The sequence below is a fragment of the Xenopus tropicalis genome, chromosome 6 (assembly GCF_000004195.4).
Source record: "Xenopus tropicalis strain Nigerian chromosome 6, UCB_Xtro_10.0, whole genome shotgun sequence".
Lineage (NCBI taxonomy): Eukaryota > Metazoa > Chordata > Amphibia > Anura > Pipidae > Xenopus > Xenopus tropicalis.
The window spans coordinates 916,911-928,598 of record NC_030682.2 but is presented as its reverse complement, the minus strand read 5'-3'; the positions used below and the strand labels follow the sequence as shown (position 1 = coordinate 928,598).

The window sequence follows — 11,688 nt, the reverse complement described above, 5'->3', positions numbered from 1 at the left end:
TTGCTCCTTCTGAAAGCTCAGACTCAGGCACACTTTACTGCTGCGCTGCAAGTTGGAGTGATATCCCCCCCCCCCTCACCCCCAGCAGCCGATCAGCAGAACAATGGGAAGGGAGCAAGATAGCAGCTCCCAGTAGGTATCAGAATAGCACTCAATAGTAAGAAATCCAAGTCCGGCTTGGGACTCCTCCAGTTACATGGGAGTAGAAGAAACAATAGGTTAGCTGAAAGCAGTTCTAATGTGTAGCGCTTGCTCCTTCTGAAAGCTCAGACTCAGGCACACTTTACTGCTGCGCTGCAAGTTGGAGTGATATCCCCCCCCCCTCACCCCCAGCAGCCGATCAGCAGAACAATGGGAAGGGAGCAAGATAGCAGCTCCCAGTAAGTATCAGAATAGCACTCAATAGTAAGAAATCCAAGTCCGGCTTGGGACTCCTCCAGTTACATGGGAGTAGGAGAAACAATAGGTTAGCTGAAAGCAGTTCTAATGTGTAGCGCTGGCTGAAAGCTCAGACTCAGGCACAAGGCACTGACATGGCGCCTACACACCAATATTACAGCTACAAATGCAGTTGTTGGTTGAAGAATAAGATTTTAATTGGTAGAGTGAATTATTTGCTGTGTAACAGTGTCATAGAAATAAAAGCTATGCCATAAAATCATGACAGAATCCCTTTAATGGAAGGGATTTGTCTTTGTCCTCGTCTTTTATTTTTTTCTATTATTAACCGGGCAAGGCCAATATCAAGAGGTCAACCCTTATGTAACAAATGCTGCTAAGTTTACCCAGGTGCGGTTGCCCAGAGCACCCAATAAGAAGTTTGCATTTAAACAGGTGACCAGTAAATGATTCCTGCTGATTGGTTGCTATTGATGATTTGACCAGTAGCAAACTTGCACCATTTTTCCACAAGGTGTAAGCTTTCCTGTTCTGTACCCCCGACATGCCATTGCTGGTGTTCCAGTGGGTGTATAGCTGCACACAAACCTCTAATGCCTCAATAACTGCCCATTCTGCCTACTGTGCCACCACCCTCACACATCAGAGCATAACTTCCACATTTCTATGCATAAGTACTTTGTTTGCTAGGGGCAAGTACATATATAATTCTGATGATTAACGATGGACCCACAGCAAGAAGCTCGGAGAGAACAAAATTATCTATAACCAACTTGCACAGTGTCGAACCAGGGTGGCAATCCTTATTCTTAATGAGGTTGAAATAAGGAAAGGGCAGGATATTAAGCAGTTTGACTGTGTAGGCAGATGGAACTAGCAGGGGAACTGTGACGGGAGGGAAGAGACTGCAAGCAACAGAATTGGTTTGAAAAGGGGAGATAGTGACCCTGTGATAGAAAATAAACTGAGCAATGCAAATATGGAGGAAAGGAAGAGATTGAGTGATGATGATGAGCAATGTAACACAGGAGGAAGAGGAGAAATAGTAAACAGTGAAACTATGGCAGATAGAGAGATAAGTGGTGGGAAGGTAGAGCAGTGGACCTATGGCGGATGGAGAGAGATTACAAGTGGTGGAACTACGGTGGGAAGGTAGAGATAATGAGCAGTGGAACTATGACGGATGGAGAGAGATTACAAGTGGTGGAACTACAGTGGGAAGGTAGAGATAATAAGCAGTGGAACTATGGTGAATGGAGAGAGATTACAAGTGGTGGGAAGGTAGAGATAATGAGCAGTGGAACTATGACGGATGGAGAGAGATTACAAGTGGTGGAACTACAGTGGGAAGGTAGAGATAATGAGCAGTGGAACTATGGTGAACGGAGAGAGATTACAAGTGGTGGGAAGGTAGAGATAAAGAGCAGTGGAACTATGGTGAATGGAGAGAGATTACAAGTGGTGGACCTATGGTGGGAAGGTAGAGATAATGAGCAGTGGAACTATGGTGAATGGTGGGAAGGTAGAGATAATGAGCAGTGGAACTATGGTGAATGGAGAGAGATTACAAGTGGTGGAACTATGGTGGGAATGTAGAGATAATGAGCAGTGGAACTATGGTGGATGGTGGGAAGGTAGAGATAATGAGCAGTGGAACTATGGCGGATGGAGAGAGATTACAAGTGGTGGAACTATGGTGGGAAGGTAGAGATAATGAGCAGTGGAACTATGGTGGATGGTGGGAAGGTAGAGATAATGAGCAGTGGAACTATGGTGAATGGAGAGAGATTACAAGTGGTGGGAAGGTAGAGATAATGAGCAGTGGAACTATGGTGAATGGCGAGAGATTACAAGTGGTGGGAAGGTAGAGATAATGAGCAGTGGAACTATGGTGAATGGAGAGAGATTACAAGTGGTGGGAAGGTAGAGATAATGAGCAGTGGAACTATGGCGAATGGAGAGAGATTACAAGTCGTGGAACTATGGTGGGAAGGTAGAGATAATGAGCAGTGTAACTATGGCGAATAGAGAGAGATTACAAGTGGTGGAACTACGGTGGGAGGGTAGAGATAATGAGCAGTGGACCTATGGCGAATGGAGAGAGATTACAAGTGGTGGAACTATGGTGGGAAGGTAGAGATAATGAGCAGTGGAACTATGGTGGATGGTGGGAAGGTAGAAATAATGAGCAGTGGAACTATGGCGGATGGAGAGAGATTACAAGTGGTGGAACTATGGTGGGAAGGTAGAGATAATGAGCAGTGGAACTATGGTGGATGGTGGGAAGGTAGAGATAATGAGCAGTGGAACTATGGTGGATGGTGGGAAGGTAGAGATAATGAGCAGTGGAACTATGACGGATGGAGAGAGATTACAAGTGGTGGAACTACAGTGGGAAGGTAGAGATAATGAGCAGTGGAACTATGGTGAATGGAGAGAGATTACAAGTGGTGGGAAGGTAGAGATAATGAGCAGTGGAACTATGACGGATGGAGAGAGATTACAAGTGGTGGAACTACAGTGGGAAGGTAGAGATAATGAGCAGTGGAACTATGGTGAATGGAGAGAGATTACAAGTGGTGGGAAGGTAGAGATAATGAGCAGTGGAACTATGGTGAATGGAGAGAGATTACAAGTGGTGGGAAGGTAGAGATAAAGAGCAGTGGAACTATGGCGAATGGAGAGAGATTACAAGTGGTGGAACTACGGTGGGAGGGTAGAGATAATGAGCAGTGGACCTATGGCGAATGGAGAGAGATTACAAGTGGTGGAACTACGGTGGGAGGGTAGAGATAATGAGCAGTGGAACTATGGCGAATGGAGAGAGATTACAAGTGGTGGAACTACGGTGGGAAGGTAGAGATAATGAGCAGTGTACCTATGGCGAATGGAGAGAGAATACAAGTGGTGGAACTACGGTGGGAAGGTAGAGATAATGAGCAGTGGACCTATGGCGAATGGAGAGAGATTACAAGTGGTGGAACTATGGTGGGAAGGTAGAGATAATAAGCTGTGGACCTATAGCGAATGGAGAGAGATTACAAGTGGTGGGAAAGTAGAGATAATAAGCAGTGGACCTATGGCGGATGGAGAGAGATAACAAGTGGTGGAACTACGGTGGGAAGGTAGAGATAATGAGCATTGGAACTATGGCGGATGGTGGGAAGGTAGAGATAATGAGCATTGGAACTATGGCGGATGGTGGGAAGGTAGAGATAATGAGCAGTGGAACTATGGCGGATGGTGGGAAGGTAGAGATAATGAGCAGTGGAACTATGGCGGATGGTGGGAAGGTAGAGATAATGAGCAGTGGAACTATGGCGGATGGAGAGAGATAACAAGTGGTGGAACTACGGTGGGAAGGTAGAGATAATGAGCATTGGAACTATGGCGGATGGTGGGAAGGTAGAGATAATGAGCATTGGAACTATGGCGGATGGTGGGAAGGTAGAGATAATGAGCAGTGGAACTATGGCGGATGGTGGGAAGGTAGAGATAATGAGCAGTGGAACTATGGCGGATGGAGAGAGATAACAAGTGGTGGAACTATGGTGGGAAGGTAGAGATAATGAGCATTGGAACTATGGCGGATGGTGGGAAGGTAGAGATAATGAGCATTGCAACTATGGCGGATGGTGGGAAGGTAGAGATAATGAGCAGTGGAACTATGGCAGATGGAGAGAGATTACAAGTGGTGGAACTATGGTGGGAAGGTAGAGATAATGGAACTATGGCGGATGGAGAGAGATAGAAAGTGGGAGAATGGGTACGATAATGGTTAGTATAAATACAGAGGGGAGGAGGGGACTATTGGGGGGGGGCAGTAGTGAGCTGATGTCAGTCAGTAGATACAGGGAGTGGGGGTTGCAGTCAGCCAGTGGTGGTTATGGGTCAGGCTTTAGTTATTAAGCAACAGACAGATGTAGGTGGGGATATTTTAAGACGATGTTGAATTTTTTTTAAACATTTGGTTCTGATTTATAGAGTTTCCCTTTAATAATGGGTGGGTAACTGGTTTCACTCTGCCCCTGTGATCTCCCCCCGCAGGGTGCTATGAATGTATAGTTTTGTGGGCCCCACAGGGTGCCATGTTGTTAGCTGGCTCAGGTGTGGCCCTAGCTGGACGGCAGGGTGTCACGCCCTGGTACCTATGACTGAGTCACATGATCAATCAGCAGCATATATTTTATTGATAGAAAACTATTAATTACAGAAGGAGCTGTGAGTGTGCAGCCCGATCACTCTCACACACACTGCACAATGGCTTTATTTACACAAGGAGCCACACAGCCATTCCTATTGGCCGCTCAGACCTAAGATGTGCCACTTCCCATTCGTTACCCAGTTCTCCAGGAAGGGACTGTCTCTGTTACTATGATGACAAAAAGGGGTAGAAGGGAGCCCAGGGTTATTTCGTTTAGGGCTTGGGGCAACAGGACATTGGCTGGGTGCCGCGTCTGGTCTCAGTGAGGTCGGTGTGGGGCGGGGGGCGGCTTAATGTTCTGAATCCACCTGGGCACATCAGGGGACATCAAGCTCCACCTCTATTTCTACCTGTCCCACTGGCATGACATTTTGGGAGTGCAGCTTGGGCTCTTTGGTGAGGGGCACGGTCAGGCCGTGGGTTTTCAGGTGGGCAAGGAGGATGCTACGGCGGGTGAATTTCTTGTCGCACTGGACGCAGCCGTAGGGTTTCTCTCCGGTGTGGGTTCTCTGGTGGGTCTGCAGGTTATGCTTCAGGCTGAAGCTGTGGCCACATTCCTGGCACGTGAAGGGTTTCTCCCCTGTATGGAGCCTTACGTGTTTTTTGAGGTGCTGCCTCTGCCTGAAGCTTTTGCCACATTCCTGACAGGGGTACGGCCTCTCCCCAGAATGGATCCGTAGATGTTTCACCAGCGCCTGCCGCCATTTGAACACTTTCCCACACACCGAACAGGGGTAAACGTGGCATATCTGCACTGTGGGGGCAACGCCTGCGCCTCCTGTGGTTTTGGGAAGTTCATTTGTGGGGTTGTGATTGGTCAGCACTGCCGGAGGCCTTGCGTTGTGAGGCCTGCGGTTGGGCTGAAGTTTCTCAGTGCCGTGGACCTTTCTGTGATTGGCGAGGCTTAGTTCCAGACCAAAGCTCCGGGGGAAGACATCACAGGGGTACGGTTTGTCCCTAGGGTGCATTGCTTGGTGGCTGCTCGCTCGCCGTTCCACTAGGAATGTCTGGGCAGGCTGGTCACATACACCGGCCCCTTCCTTAGTGTCTTGCTTGGCTGCATAGAGAGATGGCTTCCTGCCCTTGTGGGACAGTTCATGGCGGCACAGAGACACTTGTCTCCTAAAGCAGAGGCCACACACACAACACGAGTACTGTTTTTGTTGGGTTGGGTCCCCGAGTGAAACTTCCGTTGCAACTAGTGTCTCACTAGTATGTGCTTTGTCTGTGGCTATCCTATGGCTTGTCTGGTGCTTTGCCAGAGCCTGGCTATGGTAGAAGGCCTTCCCGCCATCAGGACGAGTGTGTGGTCTCTCTGCTTTGTGGCTGCGCCGGTGACGGGTCAAGTTGTGCTTGATACTGAAGATCTTTCCGCATCGGAGGCAGTCGTAGCCCGTTTGGCCACTGTGCAGCCTTAGATGGTTGGTTAAATGTGGCTTCTGAGTGAATCTCCTGCCACACTGCGGGCACGGGAAGGGCCTCTCGCTAGAGTGAATGCCAAGGTGGCTGACGAGAGTGCACTTGCAGCGGAACATTCTAGCACAAGCATTGCACCTGAAGCCTTTCACATGGGGCAGGAGCCTGGGTGGGATAAAGAGACGGTTTAGGTGAAAACCTTCAGGTAGAGACAGACGTTCTGTTGCACTGGGTGGAGACGTGCCACCGGAATCCGCAGAGTCTGCCTGGGGGTGCCACTTTGAGTGGATCCTCCTGTGGGATCGGTAAGCGGTCTCGCTCGGGAATTTCCTGCCGCACTCGGAACACAGGAACGGTCTCTTGCGACTATGGACTTCCTGGTGCTTACACAGGGCCCGATGTGAGCGAAAGCCTTTCCCACACTGGCTGCAGCTGTGAGACTGTTCTCCTGAGTGCGCCCCCAGGTGTTTGCTCAGGAGGTGCTTCTGTACAAACCTGCGCCCACATTTGGGGCAGGGGTAGGGCTTAACCACCGTGTGGATCTTGTAATGATTGACAAACATCTCTATTCTGCTGAATCGCTTGCCACACTGCGGGCATATATATGGCCTGGCGCTTAGCCCAAACTCCTCGCTCGGTGGCCTCTCGGAGGTCTCGCCGGTGGCCTCGTAATTCCAGCTCTCCAGCATCAGCCTGATCTCCGTGGGTACTGCTTGCTGGCTCCCTGTATAGATACAAACCGGTTTTATCTCTGGGCCCTCAGGGCTGACACAGGCTACAGGTTTTATACCAGTCGGCTTTAGCTCTGGGCCCTCGGGGAACATCCAAGGCGGTGTTATCTCTTGGCCCTCAAGGTAGACACAAGCTGGTTTTAGCTCTAGACCCTCGGTGGAGATAGGGACTGTGTTTTTCTGCTGTTCCTCAAGGTAGACACTAGCCGGTTTTATATCGGGGCCCTCAAGGTAGACACTAGCTGGTTTTATACTGGGGCCCTCAAGGTAGACACTAGCAGGTTTGATATTGGGGCCCTCAAGGTAGACACAGGCAGGTTTTATGTGAGAGCCCACTGGGTAGGCACGGGCTGTCATGGTTGCCTGTGCCTTGGAATAGATGTAGGCTGGCACAGTGGCCTGGCCCTGAGGGTTCACATAGGCTAGTATTGTGGTGTGGCCCTCAGGCACATTAGTACCAAGCGGAGCAGTAGCCACGGGCACACACTTTCCCTGATGGTTCTTCTGGTGCACGAGAAGGTTCTCCCTGCGGCTGAAGCTCCTGTTGCAATTGGCGCAGGGATAAGGTTTCTCCCCGGTGTGAATCCTCTGATGGGTCTTCAGGTTGTGTTTGAGGCTAAAGCCCCGGCCACACACCTGGCAGGTAAAGGGTCTGAGGCCGGTGTGCAGCTTCTCGTGCTTGGTGAGGTGCTGCTTCTGGATGAAGCTCTTGCCGCACTGCTTACACCTGAAAGGGCGCTCGCCCGTGTGTATCCGCTGGTGCTTCACCAGGTTCTGCCTCTGCCTGAAACGCTTGGCACACAGCGGGCACTCTAATGCCTCCTCTTTCTGCTTGTTGTGCTTGGCATCTTCCTTCAGTCGACTGTTACTTTCCCACTGAGGCTCCTCCTTCCACTTCATGTCACTCACATTCAGCTTCATCCCATGTGAGGCCTCCATCATCTTCCTCTGATCCTCTGCAGCATAGAAACAAGAGGAAATAGTCCCAATTAGCCACTCCCCTGCTATATGAGCCATGGATTCCGCCACCCATCATTCCCCTCTCTGTCACCTTCTAGGGATGGATTCCGCCACCCATCATTCCCCTCTCTGTCACCTTCTAGGGATGGATTCCGCCACCCATCATTCCCCTCTCTGTCACCTTCTAGGGATGGATTCCCGCCACCCATCATTCCCCTGTCACCTTCTAGGGATGGATTCCGCCACCCATCATTCCCCTCTCTGTCACCTTCTAGGGATGGATTCCGCCACCCATCATTCCCCTCTCTGTCACCTTCTAGGGATGGATTCCGCCACCCATCATTCCCCTCTCTGTCACCTTCTAGGGATGGATTCCGCCACCCATCATTCCCCTCTCTGTCACCTTCTAGGGATGGATTCCGCCACCCATCATTCCCCTCTCTGTCACCTTCTAGGGATGGATTCCGCCACCCATCATTCCCCTCTGTCACAGTCCTGCCCTGCTTTATGGCTGAGATTCTAGCTATCTGTATAACAGAGCATTCTGTCACAGTGGCACAGATCCTATCTGATCCCCCCATTGTAAGCAGCAGTCCTGCCCTGCTTTATGGCTGAGATTCTAGCTATCTGTATAACAGAGCATTCTGTCACAGTGGCACAGATCCTATCTGATCCCCCCATTGTAAGCAGCAGTCCTGCCCTGCTTTATGGCTGAGATTCTAGCTATCTGTATAACAGAGCATTCTGTCACAGTGGCACAGATCCTGTCTGATCCCCCCATTGTAAGCAGCAGTCCTGCCCTGCTTTATGGCTGAGATTCTAGCTATCTGTATAACAGAGCATTCTGTCACAGTGGCACAGATCCTATCTGATCCCCCCATTGTAAGCAGCAGTCCTGCCCTGCTTTATGGCTGAGATTCTAGCTATCTGTATAACAGAGCATTCTGTCACAGTGGCACAGATCCTATCTGATCCCCCCCCCCCATTGTAAGCAGCAGTCCTGCCCTGCTTTATGGCTGAGATTCTAGCTATCTGTATAACAGAGCATTCTGTCACAGTGGCACAAATCCTATCTGATCCCCCCATTGTAAGCAGCAGTCCTGCCCTGCTTTATGGCTGAGATTCTAGCTATCTGTATAACAGAGCATTCTGTCACAGTGGCACAGATCCTATCTGATCCCCCCATTGTAAGCAGCAGTCCTGCCCTGCTTTATGGCTGAGATTCTAGCTATCTGTATAACAGAGCATTCTGTCACAGTGGCACAGATCCTATCTGATCCCCCCATTGTAAGCAGCAGTCCTGCCCTGCTTTATGGCTGAGATTCTAGCTATCTGTATAACAGAGCATTCTGTCACAGTGGCACAGATCCTATCTGATCCCCCCCATTGTAAGGCAGCAGTCCTGCCCTGCTTTATGGCTGAGATTCTAGCTATCTGTATAACAGAGCATTCTGTCACAGTGGCACAGATCCTATCTGATCCCCCCCATTGTAAGCAGCAGTCCTGCCCTGCTTTATGGCTGAGATTCTAGCTATCTGTATAACAGAGCATTCTGTCACAGTGGCACAGATCCTATCTGATCCCCCCATTGTAAGCAGCAGTCCTGCCCTGCTTTATGGCTGAGATTCTAGCTATCTGTATAACAGAGCATTCTGTCACAGTGGCACAGATCCTATCTGATCCCCCCATTGTAAGCAGCAGTCCTGCCCTGCTTTATGGCTGAGATTCTAGCTATCTGTATTATAAGCAGCAGAAGGCACACAGGGGGTTACAGGGTGAGTACAGACAGGCACACAGGGGGTTACAGAGTGAGTACAGACAGGCACACAGGGGGTTACAGGGTGAGTACAGACAGGCACACAGGGGGTTACAGAGTGAGTACAGACAGGCACACAGGGGGTTACAGAGTGAGTACAGACAGGCACACAGGGGGTTACAGGGTGAGTACAGACAGCACACAGGGGGTTACAGAGTGAGTACAGACAGGCACACAGGGGGTTACAGAGTGAGTACAGACAGGCACACAGGGGGTTACAGGGTGAGTACAGACAGGCACACAGGGGGTTACAGGGTGAGTACAGACAGGCACACAGGGGGTTACAGAGTGAGTACAGACAGCGCACACAGGGGGTTACAGGGTGAGTAAGACAGGCACACAGGGGGTTACAGAGTGAGTACAGACAGGCACACAGGGGGTTACAGGGTGAGTACAGACAGGCACACGGGGGGTTACAGAGTGAGTACAGACAGGCACACGGGGGGTTACAGAGTGAGTACAGACAGGCACACAGGGGGTTACAGGGTGAGTACAGACAGGCACACAGGGGGTTACAGAGTGAGTACAGACAGGCACACAGGGGGTTACAGGGTGAGTACAGACAGGCACACAGGGGTTACAGGGTGAGTAACAGACAGGCACACAGGGGGTTACAGGGTGAGTACCGACAGGCACACAGGGGGTTACAGGGTGAGTACAGACAGGCACACAGGGGGTTACAGGGTGAGTACAGACAGGCACACAGGGGGTTACAGGGTGAGTACAGACAGGCACACAGGGGGTTACAGGGTGAGTACAGACAGGCACACAGGGGGTTACAGGGTGAGTACAGACAGGCACACAGGGGGTTACAGGGTGAGTACAGACAGGCACACAGGGGGTTACAGGGTGAGTACAGACAGGCACACAGGGGGTTACAGGGTGAGTACAGACAGGCACACAGGGGGTTAATAGGAAGCAGAGAGAGGTGAGTCGGACACTGACCTGTTGGGCTCAGAGCAGAATAATGGGCGCCTCTTACACTCAGATCTCCGGCCCCAGCCTCTTCCTGCACTTCCCCATGCTGCTGCCCTTCCTGCACAAAGCATTCTGGGAAGAGGCGAGAGGGGGAGGGGCCAGGCAGCAGGGAGAGGGGGAGGGGCCAGGCAGCAGGGAGAGGGGGAGGGGCCAGGCAGAAGGGAGAGGGGGAGGAGGCTGCTGGGAGTGGAACATGCAGGAGACTAGTCGAACCTGATTTGCCACAGGCAGTTGAGAACATGGAAATCGGTGTAGCCTGCAGCAGCCTAACCCTTCATTCCCCCCCTATGTATCAGTCCCCCTGCCCCTAACCCTTCATTCCCCCCCTATGTATCAGTCCCCCTGCCCCTAACCCTTCATTCCCCCCTATGTATCAGTCCCCCTGCCCCTAACCCTTCATTTCCCCCTATGTATCAGTACCCCTGCCCCTAACCCTTCATTCCCCCCTATGTATCAGTCCCCCTGCCCCTAACCCTTCATTCCCCCCTATGTATCAGTCCCCCTGCCCCTAACCCTTCATTCCCCCCTATGTATCAGTCCCCCTGCCCCTAACCCTTCATTCCCCCCTATGTATCAGTCCCCCTGCCCCTAACCCTTCATTCCCCCCCTATGTATCAGTCCCCCTGCCCCTAACCCTTCATTCCCCCCTATGTATCAGTCCCCCTGCCCCTAACCCTTCATTCCCCCCCTATGTATCAGTCCCCCTGCCCCTAACCCTTCATCCCCCTATGTATCAGTCCCCTCCCTAACCCTTCATTCCCCCTATGTATCAGTCCCCCTGCCCTAACCCTTCATTCCCCCCTATGTATCAGTCCCCCTGCCCCTAACCCTTCATTCCCCCTTATGTATCAGTCCCCTGCCCTAACCCTTCATTCCCCCTATGTATCAGTCCCCCTGCCCCTAACCCTTCATTCCCCCCTATGTATCAGTCCCCTTGCCCCTAACCCTTCATTCCCCCCCTATGTATCAGTCCCCCTGCCCCTAACCCTTCATTCCCCCCTATGTATCAGTCCCCCTGCCCCTAACCCTTCATTCCCCCCCTATGTATCAGTACCCCTGCCCCTAACCCTTCATTCCCCCCTATGTATCAGTCCCCTGCCCCTAACCCTTCATTCCCCCCTATGTATCAGTCCCCCTGCCCCTAACCCTTCATTCCCTCCCCTATGTATCAGTCCCTGCCCCTA

At 51.2% G+C, this 11,688-nt stretch overlaps 1 protein-coding gene and 1 long non-coding RNA gene across 3 annotated transcripts; one reads left to right on the top strand and one right to left on the bottom strand.

The window, feature by feature from the left end:
• The first annotated feature begins 625 nt into the window (after positions 1–625).
• LOC116411488 lies at positions 626–4,283 on the top strand. 2 transcript variants are annotated; one of them, XR_004223131.1, is made up of 6 exons: positions 626–2,103; positions 2,323–2,532; positions 2,575–2,644; positions 2,729–3,524; positions 3,567–3,958; positions 4,113–4,283. It is a non-coding gene; the product is annotated as an uncharacterized LOC116411488 (long non-coding RNA). The 2 variants fall into 2 exon arrangements; XR_004223130.1 differs by having other exon boundaries at positions 2,729–3,958.
• Positions 4,284–4,565: 282 nt separating this feature from the next.
• LOC116411484 (zinc finger protein 271-like) lies at positions 4,566–10,620 on the bottom strand. The gene is made up of 2 exons (XM_031903628.1): positions 10,472–10,620; positions 4,566–7,706 (listed from the first exon to the last, which is right to left on the bottom strand). The coding sequence occupies exon 2, from the start codon at positions 7,690–7,692 to the stop codon at positions 4,921–4,923; it is 2,772 nt and encodes a 923-aa protein (XP_031759488.1). The 5' UTR covers positions 7,693–7,706; positions 10,472–10,620; the 3' UTR covers positions 4,566–4,920.
• Between the last annotated feature and the right edge of the window lie 1,068 nt (positions 10,621–11,688).